At 37.0% G+C, this 24,492-nt stretch overlaps 1 protein-coding gene and 1 non-coding gene across 2 annotated transcripts in view; both read left to right on the forward strand.

Annotated features, from left to right (window-relative positions):
* LRRIQ1 (leucine rich repeats and IQ motif containing 1) overlaps window positions 1–24,492 on the forward strand; it is a 184,037-nt gene that overhangs the window by 52,349 nt on the left and 107,196 nt on the right. Inside the window, exon 13 of the mRNA XM_065935480.1 lies at window positions 6,393–6,486. Within this exon, the coding sequence (XP_065791552.1) occupies window positions 6,393–6,486 (94 nt within the window). The remainder of the gene's footprint in view (window positions 1–6,392; window positions 6,487–24,492) is intronic.
* Window positions 20,308–20,414, forward strand: LOC136168000 (U6 spliceosomal RNA). Its single transcript, XR_010663168.1, has one exon. It is a non-coding gene; the product is annotated as a U6 spliceosomal RNA (small nuclear RNA).

A 24,492-nucleotide genomic window follows, 5' to 3' on the forward strand; every position in this document is an offset into this window, starting at 1 on the left:
GAAGCAGTTAAGGTTGGACTTATATAGTGAGTTGGACAAAGAGTAATAAATCGTGAAAATGAGAGGAGGCAGAGGGGCTTGGGCGCTAAGGTAGTTAATTAGATGGAAAAGTGACTAGGAAATAAAGGCTAGGTTAACAAGCTTGTTTGCTTACATATCTCTTAGTGTTAACTTCCCATGCTTGAGACAAGAATGTCTCTTTGCTTCTGTTATAGGAAAATACCTTTCACATGGGAATTTAATCTCTTGCTTTTAAGAAAAAGAAGGAAGATTAGAGGGCTCTTGCATTTTCTCTTTTTTTTTTAAAATGCACTTAACTTAAAATAGTGAAAATGCCAGAATGGCTTATTAGGGTGCCATGTATTCTAAACTCCTTTGAATGTGTGGTGAAATAATTTAATTAACATTTTCTTTCTACTTTTAAACTCATATTACTTCCATATCTTTCTGGTAAACCTTGGAAAATGTGAGAATTATATTCTTATTTAAAATTCATATATCCTATAGCTATGAAAAAATTTAGTCTAATGAGGATAAGTAAACACATTTGTCTAACTTGTTGACACCTAACCAGTACAGAGTTGACATCCATCAAAAGTTTTTTAATTTAAAGAATGATGTGCTGATTTGGCTAAACAATCCCTCACCCTCAAACTTCCCCATCCCCAATTTTAGTCAGTCCCCTTGTAGAGATAATCAGTTCTAAATTTGTCACCATAGGTTAAATCTGACTTTCCTACATCTTTATATTAATGGAATCAAACAGTATGTTCTTTGTTGACTCTAGATTTTTGCCTGGCATTCTTGTGATATTCCACCACATCAGTTGTTCAGTTGTTTGTATCAGCAATGTGTTTTTTTTTTCTTCTGATATGTGGTCCATTGCATGAATACATCACAGTTTGTCCATTTTCCTGTTGATTGATATTTTGTTTGCTGTTTGGGGTCAGTTCAGTTCAGTTGTTTGGTGGTGTTCGACTCTGCAACCCCATGGACTGCAGCACTCCAGACTTCCCTGTCCATCACCAACTCCCGAGGTTTGCTCAGACTCATGTCCATCCAGTCAGTGATGCCTTCCAACCATCTCATCTTCTGTCGTCCCCTTCTCCTGCCTTCACTCTTTCCCAGCATCAGGGCTTTTCTCAAGAGTCAGTTCTTCGCATCTGGTGGCCAAAGTACTGGAACTTCAACTTCAGCGTCAGTCCTTCCAATGAATATTCAGGACTCATTTCTGTTAGAATTGACTGGTTGGATCTCCTTGCAGTCCAAGGGACTCTCAAGAGTCTTCTCCAACACCACAGTTCAAAAGCATCAATTCTTTGATGCTCAGCTTTCTTTATAGTCCAACTCTCACATCCATACATGACTACTGGAAAAACCATAGCTTTGACTAGATGGACCTTTGATGGCAAAGTAATGTCTATACTTTTTAATATGCTGTCTAGGTTGGTCATGGTTTGTTTTTTCATTTCATGGCTCCAGCCACCATCTTCAGTGATTTTAGAATCCAAGAAAATAAAGTCCGTCACTGTTTTCCTATCTGTTTGCCATGAAGTGATGGTACCAGATGCCATGATTTTCTTTTTTTTTTGAATGTTGAGTTTTAAGCCAGCCTTTTCACTCTCCTCTTTCACTTTCATCAAAAGGTTCTTTAGTTCCTCTTTGCTTTCTGCGGGTGGTGTCATCTGCATATCTGAAGTTATTGGTATTTTTTCCAGTAAACTTGATTCCAGCTTATGCTTCATCCAGCCCTGTATTTAACGTAATGTACTCTGCATATAAGTTAAATAAGCAGGGTGAAAATACACAGCCTTGATGTACTCCTTTCCCAATTTGGAACCAGTTCCTTGTTCCGCATCCAGTTCTAAATGTTGCTTCTTGACCTGCATACAGGTTGCTCAGGAGGCAGGTCAGGTGGTCTGGTATTCCCATCTCTTTCAGAATTTTCCATAGTTTGCTGTGATCCACACAGTCGAAGGCTTTGGCATAGTCAATAAAGCAGAAGTAGATGTTTTCTGGAACTCTCTTGCTTTTCGATGATTCAATGGATGTTGGCAATTTGATCTCTGGTTCCTCTGCCTTTTCGAAATCCAGCTTAAACATCTGGAAGTTCTTGGTTCACATGCTACTGAAGCCTAAGTTGGAGAATTTTGAGTGTGTGAGATGAGTGCAACTATGAAGTAGTTTGAGCATTCTTTGGCATTGCTTTTCTTTGGGATTGGAATGAAAACTGACCTTTTCCCGGCTTGTGGCCACTGTTGAGTTTTCCAAATTTGCTGGCATATTGAGTCCAGCACTTTCACATCATCATCTTTTAGGATTTGAAATAGCTCAGCTGGAATTCCATCACCTCCACTAGCTTTGTTCATGGTGATGCTTCCTAAGGTCCACTTGACTTCACACTCCAGGATGTCTGGCTTTAGGTGAATGATCACACGCCATCTGGTTATCTCAGTCATTAAGACTTTTTTTTTTTGTATAGTTCTTCAGTGTGTTTTTGCCACCTCTTCTTAATCTCTTCTACTTCTGTTAGGTCAATACCATTTCTTTTGTTTATTGTGCCCATCTTTGCTTGAAATGTTCCCTTGGTATCTCTAATTTTCTTGAAGAGATCTCTGGTCTTTTCCATTCTATTGTTTTCCTCTGTTTCTTTCCATTGATCACTGAGGAAGGCTTTCTTATCTGTCCTTGCTATTCTTTGGAGCTCTGTATTCAGATGGATATATCTTTCCTTTACTCCTTTGTCTTTAGCTTCTCTTTTTTCTCAGCTATTTGTAAGGCCTCCTCAGTAAACCATTTTGCCTTTTTGCCTTCCTTTTTCTTGGGGATGGTTTTGATTCACTGATTCCTGTGCAGTATCACGAACTACTGTCCAAGGTTCTTCAGGCACTCTGTCTATCGGATCTAATCCCTTGAATCTACTGTATAGTAGTAAGGGATTTAATTTAGGTCATACCTCAATGGTCTAGTAGTTTTCCCTACTTTCTTCAATTTAAGTCCTAAGTTTGCAATAAGGAGTTCATGATCTGAGCCATGTCAGTTCCTGGTCTTGTTTTTGCTGATACAGAGCTTCTCCATCTTTATCTGCAAAGAACATAATCAATCTGATTTCAGTATTGACCGTCTGGGGTACTCTGATTATAAAGTTCCTATGGAAATTCTTGTACAAATACTTTTGTAACATAAGTTTTCAGTTTTCTTGGATAAATGTTTAAGGATGAAATTACTGGATAATAAAGTAGATGCATGACAGTCAAAGTGAAGACTGTTAGTCACTCAGTCATGTCCAACTCTTTTTGGCCCCATGCACTGCAGCCCTCCAGGTTCCTCTGTCCATAGAATTCTCCAGGCAAGAATTCTAGAAGTGAAGTGAAATCACTCAGTTGTGTCTGACTCTTTTCGACCTCGTGGACTCTAGCTCACCAGGCCTCCATTCATGGAATTTTCCAGGCAAGAGTCCTGGAGTGGGTTGCCATTCCCTTCTACAGGGGATCTTCCCAACCCAGGGATTGAACCTAGGTCTGCTGCATTGCCGGCAGTTTCTTTACCATCTGAACCACCAGGGAAGCTCCTGTTAATGCATGCTTAACTTTATAAGAAACTAATGAAACTGTTTTCCCAAATAGTTGTAACATTTTACTTCCCCACATTAGAGTTCCAATCACTCCATTCTATAGGGTTTTGGTATATCATTGTGTTATCTCATTATGGTTTTAGTTTGCACTTCCCTGATGGATAATGATATTGAGCATCTTTGCATACCTTTATTGATGGTTTCTGTATATTGTTTTGTGTCTTTTCATTACTGTTTAAAAAATTTGGCTATTTGCTTTTATTGGTTTAAATAAATTCTTTATTTATTCTGGATTCAACTCCTTGTCAGATATATGTTTTGGGGGTGTTCTCTCCCAGTCTCTCTTTCACCTATTAATTTTGTTAAGTGTATCTTTCAGTTCAGTTCAGTTCAGTCACTCAATCATGTCCAACTCTTTGCCACCCCATGAATCGCAGCACGCCAGGCCTCCCTGTCCGTCACCAACTCCCAAGGTTTGCTCAGACTTATGTCCATCCAGTCAGTGATGCCTTCCAACCATCTCATCCTCTGTCATCCCCTTCTCCTCCTGCCCCCAGTCCCTCCCAGCATCAGGGTCTTTTCCAATGGGTCAGTTCTTCACATGAGGTGGCCAAAGTACTGGAGTTTCAACTTCAGCATCAGTCCTTCCAATGAACACCCAGGACTGATCTCCCTCAGGATGGACTTGTTGGATCTCCTTCCAGTCCAAGGGACTCTCAAGAGTCTTCTCCAACACTACAGTTTAAAAGCATCAATTTTTCAGTGCTCAGCTTTCTTCACAGTCCAACTCTCACATCCATACATGACCACTGGAAAAACCATAGCCTTGACCAGACGGACCTTTGTTGGCAAAGTAATCGCTCTGCTTTTTAATATGCTGTCTAGGTTGGTCATAACTTTCCTTCCAAGGAGTAAGCGTCTTTTAATTTCATGACTGCAGTTACCATCTGCAGTGAATTTGGAGCCCAAAAAAATAAAGTCTGACACTGTTTCCACTGTCTCCCCATCTATTTCCCATGAGGTGATGGGACCAGATACCATGATCTTAGTTTTCTGAATGTTAAGCTTTAAGCCAACTTTTTCACTCTCCTCTTTCACTTTCATCAAGAGGCTTTTTAGTTCCTCTTCACTCTCTGCCATAAGGGTGATGTCATCTGCATATCTGAGGTTATTGATATTTCTCCTGGCAATCTTGCGCTTCTTCCAGCCCAGCGTTCCTCATGATAAGCAGAAATTTAAATTTTGGTTTACTATTTTATTTTTAATAATGTTTTCTCTCTGTGTCCTTTGTAATATTTTTCTACATCCAGAATGAGATGATTTTCTATGCTTTTTAACTTTCTTATAAAGGTCTTGTACTTTAAGTTTTTACTTTTAGATATATGACCTACTTCAAATTAATTTTTACAAATGGTGTGGAGTCAAAGATGAGTTGTTGTTGAACAACTAAACAACAGTTAGTGTTTTTAGAAACATTTGTTGAACAAACTGTTTTCATCATTGACTTTGGTGTGTTTGTCAGAAAATTGACTTCCATTTGGTCTACCTTGATCTATCTTTTAACTGATTTTCTGTTAATGATAGTTCATATTTTCCTGTTTCTTTTTATCGTCCAATACTTTGGAACTGTATGCTGAACATTGTTCATACTACAGTTTACTGAGTCCGGCTATTGTTATCTTTCTTTTAACGTGTGGTAAATGTGATTCTAGCAGGCAATTAAGGTATTAATGGATAATTATGTTTCTGTCAACCTTACTTTCATTTTCTCCTAGGGAGAGAAAATCATTTTAATTTTCAACTCTCAATACATTCCTTTACCCCTGGGCATTGTCTTCACTCCTAATACATGGTCTTTCTGGATTTTAGCTGTCTGAGATGCTATATTCGGTTAAGTCTTATCTGACTGGGCTAAAATTCCTGCGTCTTTCACTGCTGCATGAACTATTGTGTCATCACTCAGCTCTTAGCCTAATAGCAGGTCATCTTTGCTAGGATTTTCGGAATGTTGCCCTGTCTAGCACTTGTCCAAGGAGCTGTGGTAAACCCTTACATATACTTTTCCCCCAGTTCTCTTCCCACCAACATATACACACTCAGCTTCTTCTCAATACTTTTCACCATAAATTCCAGCCTCATGTCTAAACTTTGCCTCATCACTCAGCAAAACAGTCTCTTTGCTTGATTTCCACTTTCTTGCTCTAAAGTGGTTACATACTTTTAGGCAAAAAAAACCCAAAAAACCCCAAATTGTGATAGTCAGCTCACCATGTGTGTTTGCTTTTTCTCCCAAGTCAGGCTTAAAAACAGGTGCTTCCTGTTTATTGTCCAGTTTTATGATTGTTTTCTGTGGGAGAGCAATTCCACTATAAATCACTCTTAATGTACCCTGGATTGCTGGATTGACCTACTGTTTTTACTTTTGAAAGTATAAATGTAATTCTGTTTAGGCAAATGTTCAATTTTACCACTATCCCATTACTTTTGACTTTACTTTTTTATATGTTGTATTAACGATCTCGCAACGCTTGCTCTAAGCTATTTACATACTCATTTAATTCTCACCCCACGAGATAGATATAAACCTGAATTATCAGGCAATTGTATGATTTGCATAAATTCACATAGCTGCTAAATGGTAGAAATATGTATTGTGATAACAGAGTCTGTTCTTAATATGGTCTTTTAAAAACATATTCTGCAGAATAAATAATTTTTGTGCTTTTCTTTAATAGTCAAACAAAATGGTCATTGATGTATAACTATTTTTCTTTATCTGTAATGCCTCATAATAATTTTTATTGTTTATTTTCTATAGATCTTACAAGTGCCATAAAGTGGTTTGATGCATGCTTTTCTCTTCATGAATTGTCTCTCACTGGAAATCCACTTCTTCAAGAAGTAAACTGGAGGTAAATAAATATCATTGCACCCTATGTATGTACTTTATTATAATTGCAGAGAACACAATTTGATGAAAATTGTTCTGTGTATATTATTAATAATTTCCTGGGAAGAATGAATAAAGAATAATTTAAAAATTATTCTAAATAGAACAATTTTATAAAAGTTGTTTAAAAAATACCTTCTGCCTAAAATAATCTTTTGTACATGTAAGAACTAATGCATATTTGCAATGATAATTTTAATCTATACCACTGACTATATGACAATTTTAGTTTGATGTTGACTTAGGTTTGTGTTTATAGAAAAGACATTTTTGGGGAATTATTTTTTGAGTCATCTACATCCCATAGCTTGCCATTTAAAGTTATTTCCTTTCTGGTAGTAATTTGATTTTGTTTTATCTTCTGAAAAGAGAAAGTTGGTGTCTGTTAAAGTATGTATTATAAGCATGTGTGAATTCAGGCCTCTATTTGGAATACTGCAGTTAAGTACCTAGATGTAAATGAAAAAGTATACTTTGTGATTTTTTTAATGAATTTTCTTTTTTAAAAAAGTTCTCTAATCTGAAATTCTCAAATTACGCTACCATCATTTTCCCCAAGTTAGCCAACATCTTTTTGGTAATCGGGATTTTGGAAATAATTTACATATAATAAAATTTACCAGTTTTGTTTATGATTATGAATATTGTATAGAAATCATCACAATCATTTTTATCACTGTGAAAAACTACCTTATTCCCTTGGTGGTTAGTCTTCAAGTATTTTTTAACCCTCTTCCAATACTCTAAAAATGTCTCTCTCTAATTTACCAGTCTTTTAAGAGCTGGTCCCATAAGTTGTGATGCTGTTGCATGATGCTGAGGATCAGTAGCCTGAGATGATAGTGCTTTCTTCTTCTTTTTGACTTGTACAGGGGGCCTCCACCTCTTTAGGATCCAGACATCTTTTCTGGATCTTGGCTTCCTTAGATACCTGCTTTCCTTTGACTCCAAATCACCAGAGATGGTGCATTGAGCATAGCACCTGCACCTACAGGCTACCTAGCAAACTCTAAGGAAAGCTTGCCGATTGTCTTCCTGCTCCACCCACCCCAAAAGCAGAAAACAACGAAGTCAATCATGTGCTAATTTGTTACTGTAAGGATTGGTGGTGATTTAGTCGCTAAGTCATATCCTACTCTTGCGACCCCATGGGCTGTAGCCTACCAGGCTCCTCTGTCCATAGCATTTTCCAGGCAAGAGTACTGGAGTGGGCTGACATTTCCTTCTCCAATTACAAGGATTAGTTGTATATAAATAGATTTGTAATGAGAGTAAGTAGGTTATTCAAAAGCATGTATAATCATTGTAGGATTGATTTAAGAACTTCAAAATACCCAAAGTAGAATTTCTGTAATATCTAGTGGGGTTTTAATGACTATTTGCAAGCCATCACTGTTAAGTTCACACACATTAGATTAATCTGGAAAACCATGTTATTCTTGGTTATGATAGGACTCCTGTTATGGTTTGCAACAAGCGATGTAAATCTCTGCCTGAGTTTTAGTTTGTAAAGTAAATACCAATATTAACCTACCTAAAACTTGTTGAGAATCTGTGAAATACTGAGTAAGGGCTTAAAGTAAAATATTGTTATCTTTTTATTTAAAAAAAAATGTCTCTCCACTGTCTTATGGCTTTCACTGTTTCTAAGAAGTCTGTGGACGTTCTTGTCTTCATTCCTCTTTCTCTGGGTACTTTTAAGATTTTATCAGTGGTTTTTAGCAATTTGATTATAATGTGTTTTGATGTGGTTTTAGATAGATTTACTCTCAGAATTTTTTCCTTGTTTATTTGCTTAGCATTTTTCTAATTGCTGTAGGTTTGTTTACCATGTTGTGTTAGTTTCAGATTCAGAATAGCAACATGATTCAGTTATTTGTGTGTGTGTATTCTTTTCAGAATTTTTCTATTATAGGTTATTATAAGATATTGAATATAGTTTCCTATGTTATACAGTAAGTCCTTATTGTTTATTTTATATGTAGTAGTATATATATCTGTTAATTTTGTTGTTGTTATTCAGTCACTAAGTCATGTCTGACTTTTTTGCAACCTCATGAACTATAGCCTGCCAGGCTTCTCTCTCCATGGGATTTCCCAGGCAGGAATACTGGAGTGGGTTGCCATTTCCTTCTCCAGGGGATCTTCCCGACCCAGGGATCAAACCTGTGTCTCTTTCGTCTCCTGCATTGGCAGGCAGATTCTTTACCACTGAGCCACCAGGGTATCCCTTTTCCCTGCCTTTATTCTTTGATAACCCTAAGTCTGTCTTCTAAGTCTGTGAGTCTATTTCTGTATTGTAAATATGTGCATTTGTATCACTTTTTTGATTCTACATATAAGTGATACAATATGATATTTGTCTTTGTCTGACACACCTCACTTAACATGATAATTTTTAGTCCATCTGTGCTGCTGCAACTCTGCTTAGAATTTATTGAACCTCTTGGATATAGTGGATTTATAGCTTCCATAAAATAGTGGAAAATTTTGGCCATTATTTGTAAGTATTTTTTTCTGCTTCCTTCTATCTTCTCCTATGAGAACTCCAACTTCACTAATATTAGACCACTTGATATATCCTTGAAGCCACTATTGCTTTGTTCTTATATTTATTGTTTTTGTTTTCTGCCTCTATTTCAGTCTTACTAGTTATTGCATATATAACTATTATTAGTTATTTGTGGCTTCAAATCCTCTGATATTTTCTTCTTGTGTAACTGCTCTGCAGTTAATCCCACCTAAACTATTTTTCAGTTCAGATTAGATGTTATGATTTTCTTTTCTACAAGTTTTCTTTATTTTTTTAACACAGTTTCTCTCTTAATCATGTTCATATATTTCTGAATCATCTTGAACATATGGATTATGTTTATAATAGCTGTCTTAACATCCTTATATGTTAATTTCGTCATCTCCCTCATTTTGAGGTCTATTTTTATTCATTTTTTTTTTTTTCTGATTCTGATTTTCCTACTTCTTGCATGCCCAGACAATTTTGGTTATATTCTGGACATTTAAATTTTTCTACTTGTTGATTCCTTAATTTTCATCTTTTCCTTTACTTAATATATGTTGATATTTTGCTTCTGACATGCACCGTCTGTTTAATATGTTACTTGGAATTAGTGAGATGATTTCAAAACTTCCTTTTAAGTTCTGTTAGAGAAGTCTCAAAGAAATCTTCATTTAGACTAGTACTAATTTAGCCCAACAACTGTGACTCCAGCTTTCTTAGTATTCTGCCTAATCTCTCTTCTATGTATCCTTTCGAATTTGGCTGATGAGAATTATTCTTATCCTCCTGTGGGTTCCTGTAATATTTGCCATTTGCTTCCCATTTGTTATTTCCCTTGGCTCTAAGTGGTTTTTCTCTCACATATCCTGGCTCATTTACCAGTTCTAGGTGAATTCCATCCTAGTCTACTGAAAAACTTTGCATGTGCAATTTGAAATTTTCTAGGACTGATGATGTTTATAGCCTGAACTCCTGTCTCTTTTTATGTCCAGCAGTATGTATTTGTTAAATGATTTACCATGAATTATTATAAATTTGACATTTGTGTCATATCAGGACATGGATTTATCAAGGCAAAACAAGCCAAAGTGGACTGGGCTTGTAGCCTAGTTTAGGAAAGTGGATTTGGCAACTTGCTAAGTGTAGGGAAAGACAAACACTTACTAAAATTCAGGTAGGAAAATCTATTTCAAACATCGTAATTTTGAATCAAGTTAGCAAGTCTTATCAGTTTGATCAAATAGTGAAATACATTTATGAACAAAATACAGACAGGGAGAAATGAATACCTGTAAAAAAGGTTGTATACATCCAATCCTAGGGTGGAAGCAGTTGACTTTTTGCCCTGATTTGGTTTCCTTGTGATGTATGGCCACAGCCAAAAAGGTCCTTGTTTTTCTGAGTATTTCAGAGGAATATAAGATATCTTACCAAAAAACCAAGGATCTGATTATGTTTAAAATCCCTATACCTGACTTAAGCCACTTGTAGAACAAGATAAAGAGTCTAGGGAGTAGTCACTGTTCTCTCCCTTGTTTAAGATCACTGCAAACCTGTGACATTCTCTTTCTAGATGTATTGGGTTCTTAAATTTGTTCATTGACCTTTATTTAAGCAAATAGCAGCTTTTTACACCAAGTCAAAGACCTGTATAATTTGCTGTTTACTGATAACTTGATTATCACAGAAGAGTTATTATCTTTTTGCTAGAAAATCTATTTTTCTTTCTTTTTGCTTTAAAGCTCAGTTTCCACATAAATTTCTCATGTTACACTGTTTGATAGGCAAACCTGGTATGTTCCACATGTTTTAGAATAGAACCTGTCAACCTCTGGCTTAGAAACATCTGTTTCCAAGTGCAATTTAAGTTGTGTAGCTTGGAGGAAAGAGTGTAACCCAGTGCAGTGGTTCTTAAAGTTGTGTGCCCCTTCATCATCACCTGGGAGCCTGTTAGATGTGCAAAATCTTACACTCTACCCAGATCCACCAAACCAGAAAGTAGCACATGATTCCCGGTAATCTTTGTCAAACCTTTTGGATGATTCAAGGTGCACTGAAGTTTGGAAATCATTGTGTTTTTAAACAAGGACATCTTCCTGCCCCATGCTTTGTGATCCTGGAAAAGTAACTTAGCTTTTCTATGTCTGTGAATCTTCACTGGTAAAATAAGGATAATAACTGTACCTATCTTATGGCATAACCACTGGATTTGAATGGGATAATACACATATTCTGTAGACAATAATCCCTGGAATGTGGTAAGCGCACAAAAATCTGTTAATTACTATTGCTAGGCCAACCAGAATGTATATGGGTGCTTATTTAATCACCAAGTATTTACTGTATGCCTACTACATGTAGTCAGTGTCCTAACATGTTGGACATTATAAGGGAAATTCAATGTAACCCATGATTTCGATTCATTTCTATAATCTTGTTAGAAAATGTATGCAAAAAGTGATAACCATGAACACTAACGATGACAAATACTGATATAGCATTTACTTTGTGCCCAGTGCTGTTTTCGATTAATCCTCACACTATGATAATGAAATAGCTACCTAACATCCTGACTTTATATCAGCAGAAAGGGCTAAGTCACCTACCCAATTTCACACAGCTAGCAAGTCGAAGACCCAGGATTCAAATCTATGCAGTAGCTCCAAAATCTACTCTTAACTCAAATTTTAGTACCTAATAAAATAATAATAAAAGCAATAAAATACGTGTCATATGATTATTGTAGACAGCAGATATACCTTATAAATTTGGAAATATCTTAATTTAGTGTGACTAGGGGAAACTGCCTGCACCTATGAGGCAAACTTTGAGTTAATCTTCCAATAGTTTGGTAATATTGAAAATCAGAGAGTTGCCTGGTAGTATTGTGGTTAAGACTCCAAGATTCCACTGCAGGGTGAATGGATTCAGTCTCCGGTTGGGGAACTAAGATCCAGCATGCCTCACAGTCAGTTCAGTTCAGTCACTCAGTCATGTCTGACTGTTTGCGACCCCATGGACTTCAACACGCCAGACTTCCCTGTCCATCACCAACTCCCAGACCCTGCATAAACTCATGTCCATTGCGTTGGTGATACCATCCAACCATCTCATCCTCCGTCGTCCCCTTCTCATCCTGCCCTCAATCTTTCCCAGCATCAGGGTCTATTCCAATGAGTCGATTCTCCACATCAGGTGGCCAAAGTATTGGAGTTTCAGCTTCAGGAAGCGTCAGTCCTTCCAATGAATATTCAGCACTGATTTACTTTAGGGTTGGGTGGTTGGATCTCCTTGCTGTCCAAAGAACTCTCAAGAGTCTTCCCCAATACCACAGTTCTAAAGCATCAATTCTTTCAGCACTCAGCTTTCTTTATAGTCCACCTCTCACATCTGTACCATACATGACTACTGGAAAAACCGTAGCTTTGACTAGATGGACCTTTGATGGTAAAGTAATATCTCTGCTTTTTAATGTGCTATCTAGGTTGGTCATAGCTTTTCTTCCAAGGAGTAAGTGTCTTTTAACTTCATGGCTGCAATCACCATCTGCAGTGATTTTGGAGCCCCCTAAAAATAGTCTCTCACTATTTGCATTGTTTCCCGATCTATTTGCCATGAAGTGATGGGACCGAATGCCATGATTTTAGTTTTCTGAATGTTGAGTTTTAAGCCAACTTTTTCACTCTCCTCTTTCACTTTCATCAAGAGGTTCTTTAGTTCCTCTTCACTTTTTACCATAAGGGTGGTGTCATCTGCATATCTGAGGTTACTGATTTTCTCTCGGCAGTCTTGATTCCAGCTTGTGCTTCATCCAACCCAGCATTTTGCATGATGTACTTTGCATATGAGTGAAATAAGCAGGGTAACAATATACAGCCTTACATATTCCTTTCCCAATTTGCAACCAGTCTGTTGTTCCATGTCCAGTTCTAACTGTTGCTTCTTGACCTACATACAGATTTCTCAGGATACAGGTCAGCTGGTCTGGTATTCCCATCTCTTTCAGAATTTTCCAGTTTGTTGTGATCCACACAGTCAAAGGCTTTGGTGTAGTCAACAAAGCAAAAGTAGATGTTTTTCTGGAACTCTCTTGTTTTTTTTTGATGATCCAGCAGATGTTGGCAATTTGATCTCTGGTTCCTCTGCTTTTTTAAAATCCAGCTTGAACATCTGGAAATTCACAGTTCATGTACTGTCAAGCCTGGATTGGAGAATTTTGAGCATTACTTTGCTTGCCTGTGAAATGAGTGTCATTGTGCAGTAGTTTGAACATTCTTTGGCATTGCCTTTCTTTGGGATTGGAATGAAAACTGACCTTTTCCAATCCTGTGGCCACTGCTGAGTGCTGAGTTTTCCAGTTTTGCTGACATATTGAGTGCAGCACTTTGCCAGCATCAAAAAAATAAATATATTTAATTTAATTAAAGGATCAAACTAAAAGCAAAAAGCACTTCTGATAGAGGAAATATTCAAAAGAGGAGGGAATGTGAAAGATGAAGTCATGGTCTGTAAAAGACCAGTGTGTTCAGGTAAAGTGGGTATAGTGAGAAATACCACTGGAGAGAAGGAAGAAATCAAGTACTTAGGCTTATAGCGTGTCAAAGTGGGCTAAGTACCTGTACATGTTCCTTCACTCCACAGCAACTGATTGGGTTCTGTAATTATCATTCTCATTTTACAGAGTATTTCCTGAAGCTTAGATACCTTGTGATTTGCTCAGTTAGGAAGTCATTGTCAGGGGTGTTATTTGAGTTCTGAAGCCAGAATTTCAACATTGTGTTCTGCTTTTTCATGTGTTATATTATGGTCAGAGAGTAACTTTCATGTCTAGGATAAAAAGTCTCTTTTATCCTGAAAACATACACCAAACATGTATTTTTCAAGCCTTGAGAGTAAACTGCTCATGTGCATATCTATTTCTACCACTTCCTAGATGTTTGCCTTGCTCAAGTTACTTCATTTTGCTATGTCTCTTCCTTCATCCGTAAAGTGGGTCTGATAATAGTACCTATCTCATAAGATAGATTCATTAGGGTAATATAGGTTATACCACACAACAAGGAACTCAGAAATCTATGTGGTTCCATCAGTAGAAATTTTTTGTTTGTTTGCATTATGTCTGATGTGAGGTTGGCCTGTCTCTTCTAAGCAGATTCAGAAGCTCAGCCTGCTTTCATTTTGTGACTCTGTATCACAAAACTTGAACATAACTTCATTTTTATAAGTAGTAGATTGTGGTGGGGGAAAATGACCACCAGAAAAATAACTGACATTTAACCACTCTGCCCTCAAAAGTGGCAGGTATCACTTCTCTCATATTGTATGGCCTGTAACTAATCCCATGGCCAAACTAACTGCAAAGAAACCCGGGAAACCTAGGGAAGAACATGAGTATCAGAGTAGAGCAGCCTCTATGAGGAGCAAGTACATGTGTGACCACATGGCAGCACTTTTTATGGAGAGGAAATGGCACCCCACTCCAGTGTTCTTGCCTGGAGAATCCCAGGGACGGGGGAGCCTGGTGGGCTGCCGTCTATGGGGTCACAGAGTCGGACACGACTGAAGCGACTTAGCAGCAGCACTTTATAGGCATCCCTAACATAAGCACACTTGATAATGCTAGCCTTTGTTTTTAAGGAGTTACAGAGAAATTTTCACCAGTTATGTGAAAATGAAAATAGTGTTTGGGGAAGCTTGTTTTCAGCAGAAAACTGACAAGAAATTAAGGAGAAGTAGCCAAATTAAATGAAAATACTAGCATTAAAAATGGCTAAAATTAAGTAGTAGAAGTGGCCCCAGTTATTGTACAGATTCTTATAGCATCCTTGTATGACACCCAAATTATTTGTTGAAGGTATACATTACTAAATTTACTTACATTATAATGTGTAAACATGTAAAAAGTACATGTTTCAGCCACTAATTTTTCTATTGAATTTACTCAGTTTTACTTTTGTAACTGAAAAAGTCATTTTCCCCATTGACAATTTATATTATTCTTGATTTTCAGTAATTACCAATATCTGGGGTTCTAAAATTGGAGTCCTCAGACTCCTTGAGGACCATAGTATTTGTGAAATTCTCCAAGTTTCCTGAGAAACTGATCTTAGGACAAGTTATCATAGGAAGTGTCAACTGTTAGTTAACAACAAATTAGCTGGTGATCAGAAGTTACAAGTATTTAAAGAATGTGTGTGTAGATGTGAAAAGGCCACCTGACTATGTTTCTAGACCTTTTGCCAGCTTGGTGAAGGACTCATCTTCTGGAATAGAAGCGGTCAAGGTCCCCATATAGGTGCCCTTACTCACAATCTAGGACTGCTTCTCTTACGTTGAGATTTAGAGCACTAATCCCCAAGTCTGGGTCCTCACTTCTCGGAACCTATATAGAGAGTGCAGTTATGTCTGAAGGACCTTTTGACAGGTGTTATTATTTATTATAAAGATGTCTAATGGGTTGTTTCTAGAGAGATATTTTTATTTTCCCAAGTAACTATAGAGAATAAGTCATAGAATTGGCATACAATGACAAATCAAATGGCAGTTATGTACATTATTCAGAGCAAGGGGACAATGGTTTTACTGTTAGGTGTTGGGCAAATAGCGCATGAATTCTATTGTTGATTTGGGATCAGTTACCATCTAAACGGCTGCCATGTTGCAAGTTGTAGCAGCTAAAAGCAAACCTATGTCCTGAATAATCTTTTATTTATTTTTTGTTATTTTGTTTGTAGAAAATATCACTTATTTAATTGAATAAAATATGCTTGTTGTAAAACCTACTGATATAACCTATTGTAAGAAGTATATAAAGATAATATTCACATTTTACTGCACTTAGTATATATACTTTATAGTTTTAAACAAAATATTTAATTAGAAGTAATACTGAGAGTAAATAGATTAGTATTTATATGTACAATTGTTTAGCTATTATATTATCTATGTTTGAATTAGTCTTTCTGAACTAGAACAATACCAACTTGCAAATTTTACCTATCAAATTTCATATAGATCCAGTTGCCCTAATACAGCTTTCATAATTTTAAGAAGAGATTCACTTATCTAAAGAGGTTAAAATCTGGTGATCTATAAAATATGGATTTGTTAATGAAAGGATCAACTCAAACTTTTACTAGTGTGTTCTGCTGAACTTTACATAACCCCTTGATACCAACAAAGGGATTAGTTATAGATTTTCCCAATTGGCTTCTTACTTTCATGTCCAGCCAGTGATAACACGAACAAAACTGATGTACTAAAAAATCTCTTTTTAAAACTTAATCCACAGACTCAGTTTGGAATTTCCTTTGGGAATGTGTTTCATTCATGAATGATTAATAGAGCTTCTTAAGTGACAGAATATTCACCAGGAAGTTTTCACTAAATGAAATATTGATTCAGCCCTTGACTAGGAGGAGCCCAGCTGGAAAAACTAAGGCTGAGATCTCACAGTGTCCTTATACTTCATTTCACACATGAATCAACTTGTTACAGCACTTTCTAATATATTTATCACAGAGTCTTTATAAGGCTGCATTTGAATTTAAAGCCAATCCACGCACTACTAATTTATACAAATCTGACTACTGTTCCTCAAAAAAAGATTCAAGAAAAAAAATGTTCAAATAAAACATTAGTCCAATCTGGATATTTATTATGTAATTCACAAATTTCAAGACACTGTCACACTCTTCAAGATCCCACCAAACTACATGTTTACATCCAAAGGCTCAAAACAGTCTAAAATAAACTGGGAACTATTTTATATAAAGGTGATGAGTATAACATCAAAATATTCCAAACATAAAAATTCAAGGTCTGTTGTCCCATATTCTCTAGGCTTATTATGTGTAGCTAAAATATTATACTTAATGAGTCTATATCAGTAACTATTAATATGTCCAAAATATAGCATTTGATGATAAAGCTATCACTTCTCCCCACACTGATCTGGTGTCAGTTAACATCTCAACAGCCTCCACATGATGACAGTTGCACCACCTGGAAAAAACTCTACCGTCCTGTGTTATCTCTGAATGTCTTTTTCATTACTTTGGTTGTCTGGAACATAAACATTTATTTTATTAAATAAGATATTTGTGGTAAAATATTAATCTGATCCTTAATCAGATAAAACAAATTCTTATTTTTTTGCCTCTTGGATGGTATTGGTTTATTCGGTTAAAATGGCTCTTCATTCCAACCATCAATTATTTCTGAATAGAAATAATTGTTCAGAATTCTTCAGACATATGTCTGAATTATTTCTTTATGTATTTGGTATGTACTGTTGAATTTTAGTTACAGGGATAGTTTTCTAAAACACCACACCATTTATATAAAACCAATGGCAATGTTAACCAGTGACATATCATTGGAATGTAACCACCCAGAGACCACAGTGTCTCTTATTTTAGCAAATTCTTCTGATATCATTGATATATAGAGTATAAGTTTCCTTAAGAAAAATGAAAGCTATTTTTTTAATTTAAGATAATTTATAAATGATTTGAATTTGTTTTTTGTTTTTTTTTTTACTTCAAACTTGACTATCTCTGATTTTAGCATAACATGCTGTAGTCTATTTCCTTCCCAATGTAGTGGTTTTTTTCTTTAAAGTGCACAAGAAAGACTGAATTAAAAAAAGAAAAAAAAATCTGTATAGATAGATAGATAGATTTCCCCAAACCTGCCAGTAGAGGTCTATGTGTAGCTGAAGACTCTTCATTTCAAAAAACATCCCAAGCACGACTGAAGCAGTAGTTCAAGGACAAGCTTTTCAGAAACACTCCCCTGGGGGTTAGAGACCCACATAAGATCTGCCTTGAATTCTCATCTCAATGAATTTAGGGAGTGACTAAGGCAAAGACAGAAGTGTTAGACCCTGAGGTTCTCATGCGAGTAGCATGAGCATTGCCTTCTTTTTACTGACTCCTCATTTAGCCATATTGAGACCTGAAAGATGTCTGCTCACGAGTGTCTCACGAGTATTACTGCATCTGCACTGTCACCATGGGTCCACCATCCTGGTGAAAACTTTTGTATATACAACCGCTTACTGAAATGATTATACCCTCAAGGAAAAGATATTTAGCTTTACCTAACCCTTAAGACGGAGAAGGCAATGGCACCCCACTCCAGTACTCTTGCCTGGAAAATCCCCTGGACGGAGGAGCCTGGTAGGCTGCAGTCCATGGGGTCGCTAGGAGTCGGACAAGACTGAGCAACTTCACTTTCACTTTTCACTTTCATGCATTGGAGAAGGAAAATGCAATGCTTCATTGGAGAAGGAAAATGCAAAAACCCACTCCAGTGTTCTTGCCTGGAGAATCCCAGGGACAGGGGAGCGTGGTGGTCTGCCGTCTATGGGGTCACACAGAGTCAGACACGACTGAAGTGACTTAGCAGTAGCAGCAGCAACCCCTAAGAATGCAACTTATGATAAGGATGTGCTTTATTAATTTCCCTTCCAAGGTATGCATGTGTGCACAATTGCTTCGGTCTTGTCTGACTCTTTGAGACCCCGGGGACCATAGCCTGCCAGGCTCCTCTGTCCAGGCTCCTCTGTCCAAGGATAGTCATTCCCTCCTTCCCGGGATCTTCCTGACCCAGGGATCAAACCCATGTCTCTTAAGTCTCCTGCAGCGGTAGGCAGCTTCTTTACCACTAGCGCCTCCTGGGAACCTATTTCAAGGACTGGAGCCTGTCACTGGCATAACTCATTTCATCAGCTAATCAGGTTCATTCTGGAAATCAAAGTATCAGATTGATATTTGCCTGGTACCCAAAGAATTAGAAATGTTGCTATTCTCAAGAACTATTTCCACCAAGTTTTTTTTTTAATTTTTTTTTCATTTATTTTTATTAGTTGGAGGCTAATTACTTTACAATATTGTAGTGGTTTTTGCCATACATTGACATGAATCAGCCATGGAATTACATGTGTTCCCCATCCTGATCCCCCATCCCACCTCCCTCCCCACCCCATCCCTCTGGGACATCCCAGTGCACCAGCCCCAAGCACTTGTCTCATGCATCCAACCTGGACTGGTGATCTGTTTCACACTTGATAATATACATGTTTCGATGCTGTTCTCTCAGATCATCCCACCCTCGCCTTCTCCCATAGAGTCCAAAAGTCTGTTCTATACATCTGTGTCTCTTTTTCTGTCTTGCATATAGGGTTATCATTACCATCTTTCTAAATTCCATATATATGCGTTAGTATACTGTATTGGTGTTTATCTTTCTGGCTTACTTCACTCTGTATAGTGGGCTCCAGTTTTATCCATCTCATTAGAACTGATTCGAATGCATTCTTTTTAATGGCTAATATTCCATGGTGTATATGTACCACAGCTTCCTTATCCATTCGTCTGCTGATGGGCATCTAGGTTGCTTCCATGTCCTGGCTATTATAAACAGTGCTGCGATGAACATTGGGGTGCACGTGTCTCTTTCAGATCAGGTTTCCTTGGTGTGTATGCCCAGGAGTGGAATTGCTGGGTCCACCAAGTTATTAAAAGCCTTTTATTTGCTCTTCTATAATTTAGGAGATTTAATTTTTTTTTAAAATTTACGAGTAATAGAAATAGAGCATTTTTGAAGCATTATGAACACCAATATAGTCTTAACTTTCAGTACTCTCTATTATCATCTCTCAAAAATAATTTTTTCACAATTGACATTTTATAATTATAATTAAATAAGTTATTTTGACATCACAGTCTTATCTTAAGGAAATTTGACTTGGTATTTTTATGAATAGTTAGAAACTGTAGTAAATTGTTTGGTAGGATTGAATATTCCTTGCTTTGATGAAAAAGTGAAATTGAAAGTCACTCAGTTGTGTTCAGCTCTTTGGGACCCCATGGACTGTAGAGTCCATGGAGTTTCTCCAGACCAGAATACTGGAATGGGTAGCCTTTCCCTTCTCCATGTGATCTTCCCAACCCAGGGATTGAACCCAGGTCTCCCGCATTGCAGGCAGAGCCTATACCCACTGAGCCACAAGGGAAGCCTTAGTTAAAGATTTCCTTTTATATTTAATATTGTACCTCTGAGGTGAATGCCTTTGCTTATCACCTGTGATGAATAGCTATTATCTTAAGGTAATGTTCTGCTTTTGAATCATGTCTTAATATGACTCTAAGCAGAAACACAATATATGCTAGATATTTAACCCTTTGTGGTAAGCATTGTAGGTAGTTTTTAAATTGATAAGCATTTCTAACTTCAGGCCACCTAAAAAAGTTCAAAATAGTGCTAGCTTCGGCAGCACGTATACTAAAATTGGAATGATACAGAGAAGATTAGCATGGCCCCTGTGCAAGGATGACACATTAATTCATGAGCCAATCCATATTTTTTAACATATGTAAAATAGATAGCCAGGGAGGGTTTGCTCTATGACTCAGGGAACTCAAAACTGGGGCTCTGTGACAACCTGGTTGGGGGGAGGATGGGTTGGGAGTTGAGTGGGAGACTCAAGGGGAAGAGGATGTATGTATAGCTATGGCTGATCCATGTTGATGTATGACAAAAGCTAACAGAATATTGTAATTATCCTTCAATGAAAAATAATTTTTAAAAGCTCAAAATGCATGGGCTCAAATTTTTAACAGCTTAAGCTCTTTATTATTAGCAAAGCTTTTATCTGCTTCTTAACATTGTAAAACATTTGATAATTACCCTGAAGAACCAAATCTAAATCTAATTTTTTTTCTCTTATTTGTTATCTGTAAGGCAGTATTTCTGGAGTGGTTGGAGGAGTGTAGGGAGCTAGTCAACTGTGTCCCCAGGAAATGGAAAACTGTGGTATTCTTCTATTTTGTTTCATTGAAAAAGATGTATTTGTACCTCTCTTATGATGACTTTTATTTAATACCAAGGCTACCAAGATCATAAACTATACACAGGATGCATTATGACTTTGGTTAGCCTTATGCATTTTTGCCTTAATGGACCACTTCCTCCACTAAAAAATAATTAAAATTATATTTTACAACTGTGTTTGCACAAATAGCTATATCAATCCTGACTATACAACCTAGGTAGAAGGAATAGTGGTTATTAGGGCTTTGCAGTCATAACTCTTAGCATTTTAGTACTCTTACCCTGCCATCCTTCATTTAGTGTTTAGGAACTGCTTGTTTCATTTTTTAATTACCAAAATTTATTTTAGAGCAATTTTAGGTTAACAGCAAAGCTGAGCAGTAGAGAAAGTTCACACACACCCCCAGTCCCCACACATGTACAATATCCCTCACTGTAAATATCCCACACCAAAGCAGTATACTTTTTTTTTTGGCCGTGGTGCAGGGCAAGTGGAATCTTAGTTACCTGACCAGAGATCAAACCTGTGTCCCCTGCATTGGAATCGTGGAATCTTAACCACTGGACTGCCAGGGAAGTCCCAAAGCAGTACACTTTTTACAGTCAATGAACCTGCACTGACACATGTTTATCACCAGAACTCCACAGTGTTATATTAGAGTTCACTCTCGGTGCTTTACTTTCTATGGGTTTTGAATGTGCTATGACATGCATCCACCATGTGGTGATGTGTGGGATCATTTTACTGCCCCGACAGTTCTCTGTGCCTTACCCTTTCATCCCTCCCTCTACTTTAGCCCCTAGCTTTTCAGTTGCTCAGTCTTGTTCGACTTGTTGTGACCCCATGGACTGTAGCACACCAGGCCTCCCTGTCCGTCACCATCTCCTGGAGCTTGCTCAAACTTATGTCCATTGAGTTGGTGATGGAATCCAACCATCTCGTCCTCTATCATCCCCTTCTCCTCCTGCCTTCAATCTTTCCCAGCATCAAGGTCTTTTCTAATGAGTCAGCTCTTCGCATCAGGTGGCCAAAGTATTGGAGTTTCAGCTTCAGCATCAGTCTTTCCAATGAACATTCAGGACTGATTTCCTTTAGGATGGACTGGTTGGATCTCCTTGCAGTCCAAGGGACTCTCAAGAGTCTTCACCAGCACCACAGTTCAAAAACATCAATCTTTGGCACTCAGCCTTCTTTATGGTCCAACTCTCACATCCATACATGACTACTGGAAAAACCATAGTTTGACTAGATGGACCTTTGTCGGCAAATTAATGTCTCTGCTTTTTAACATATTGTCTAACTTAGTCATAGCTTTTCTTCCAAGGAGCAAGCGTCTTTTAATTCTATGGCTGCAGTCACCATTTGTAGTGATTTTGAAGCCCAAGAAAATAAAAGTCTGTCACTGTTTCCATTGATTCCCATCTATTTGCCATGAAACAATAGGATCAGATGCCATGATCTTCATTTTTTGGATGTTGAGTTTTAAGCTAGCTTTTTCACTCTTCTCTTTTACCTTCATCTAGAGGTTCTTTAGTTCCTCTTTGCTTTCTGCCATAAGTGTGTTGTCATTGGGATATCTGAGGTTACAGATTTTTCTCCTGGCAATCTTGATTCCAGCTTGTACTTCACCCAGCCTGGCATTTTGCATGATGTACTCTACATTTAAATTTAATAAGCAGGGTGACAATACATTGCCATGATGCACTCCTTTCCCAACCAGTCCATTGTTGCTTCTTGACCTGCATACATGTTGTTCAGGAGGCAGGTAAGGTAGTCTGGTATTTCCATCTCTTTAAGAATGTTCTACAATTTGTTGTGATCCACACAGTCAAAGGCTTTAGCATAGTCAATGAAGCAGAAGTAGATGTTTTTTCTGGAATTCTCTTGCTTTTTCTGTGATCCAGTGGATGTTGGCAATTTGATCTCTGGTTCCTCTGCCTTTTCTAAACCTAGCTTGAACATCTGGAAGTTCACATACTGTCAAAGCCTAGCTTGGAGAATTTTGAGCATTTCTTTGCTTGCTTCAACCCCTTAAAGCAACCATTAATCTTCTTGTCTACATAGTTTTGCTTTTTTTTCCAGAATGTAGCACAATTGGAATTATACAACATACGCCCTTTTCAGATTGGCTTTTTTCACTCAGTAATATACATTTGCATTTCCTCTATGTTTGTTCATGGATGGATAGCTCATTTCTTTTTAATGCTAAATAATTTTATACTGTATGGATGTATCACAGTTTATCTTTCAGTTCACTTACTGAAGGACATCTTGGTTGTTTTCAATTTTTGGCTGAAACAAATAAAACTGCTGTAAACGTATGTGGGCAGGTTTTTATATGAACATATATTTTCAGTTCATCTGGATAGATACCAAGGAGACTGATTGCTAGATCAAAAGTAAAGATGTTTAATTTGGTAAGAAATCACCAAACTATCTTCCAAAACGTCTTCCATTTTTCATTACCACCAACACTTAATGAGAATTCCTCTTTCTCCACATCCTCACCAGCATTTGGTGTTATCAGTGTTTTGGATTGTGGACATTTTACTAGGTAGGTAGTAGTATCTCATTGTTGTAATATGCAATCCATTAATTAATGCTTGTTTGTCATATTTATATATTTTGGTAAGATGTCTTTTAATATGTTTGGCTCAATTTTAAACCAAGACATTCATTTTCTTATCATTGAGTTCTAAGCATTTTTTTGGTATATTTTGGATAACAGTAATTTATCAGATGTGTCTTTTGCAAATATTGTCTCCCAGTGTATGACTTGTCATTGAATTGACAGTGTCCTTAGGTATGGGAATTTTTAATTTTAATGAAGTTCAACTTATAAATAATTTATTCATAGATATGTCTTTGGTATTGTATCTAAAAAGTCATCACCATACCCAAGGTCATCTGGATTTTAGTACATTTTTTCTTATAGGAGTTTTAGGGTTTTGCATTTTGCTTTAAAGTCTGTGATCCATTTTGAGTTAATTTCTGTGAAGCTTAAGAAGTCTGCATCTGGATATTTAGATTCTTTTATTTTTCTGTACAGGAATGCTCACTTACTGTAGCACTAATATTTGAAAAGTGTTCTTTTCTCCATTGTACTGACTTTGTTGGTCTATTTCTGCATTCTCTATTCTGTTCCATCAATCTGTTTGATTATTCTTTTGCCATTACTTAATTATTTTGATTACTGTAGCTTCATAGATTATTTTGAAGTCAGGTAGTGGTAGTCTTCCAAATTTTCTTCAAAATTAAGCAGGCTAAAAGTAATCTTGAGAAAGAAGAATAGAACTGGAGGAATCAACCTGCCTGACTTCAGACTCTACTACAAAGCCACAGTCATCAAGACAGTATGGTACTGGCACAAAGACAGAAATATAGATCAATGGAACAGAATAGAAAGCCCAGAGATAAATCCACGAACCTATGGACACCTTATCTTTGACAAAGGAGGCAAGGATATACAATGGAAAAAAGACAACCTCTTTAACAAGTGGTGCTGGGAAAACTGGTCAACCACTTGTAAAAGAATGAAACTAGAACACTTTCTAACACCATACACAAAAATAAACTCAAAATGGATTAAAGATCTAAATGTAAGACCAGAA

The sequence above is a fragment of the Muntiacus reevesi genome, chromosome 4 (assembly GCF_963930625.1).
Source record: "Muntiacus reevesi chromosome 4, mMunRee1.1, whole genome shotgun sequence".
NCBI classification, from domain to species: domain Eukaryota; kingdom Metazoa; phylum Chordata; class Mammalia; order Artiodactyla; family Cervidae; genus Muntiacus; species Muntiacus reevesi.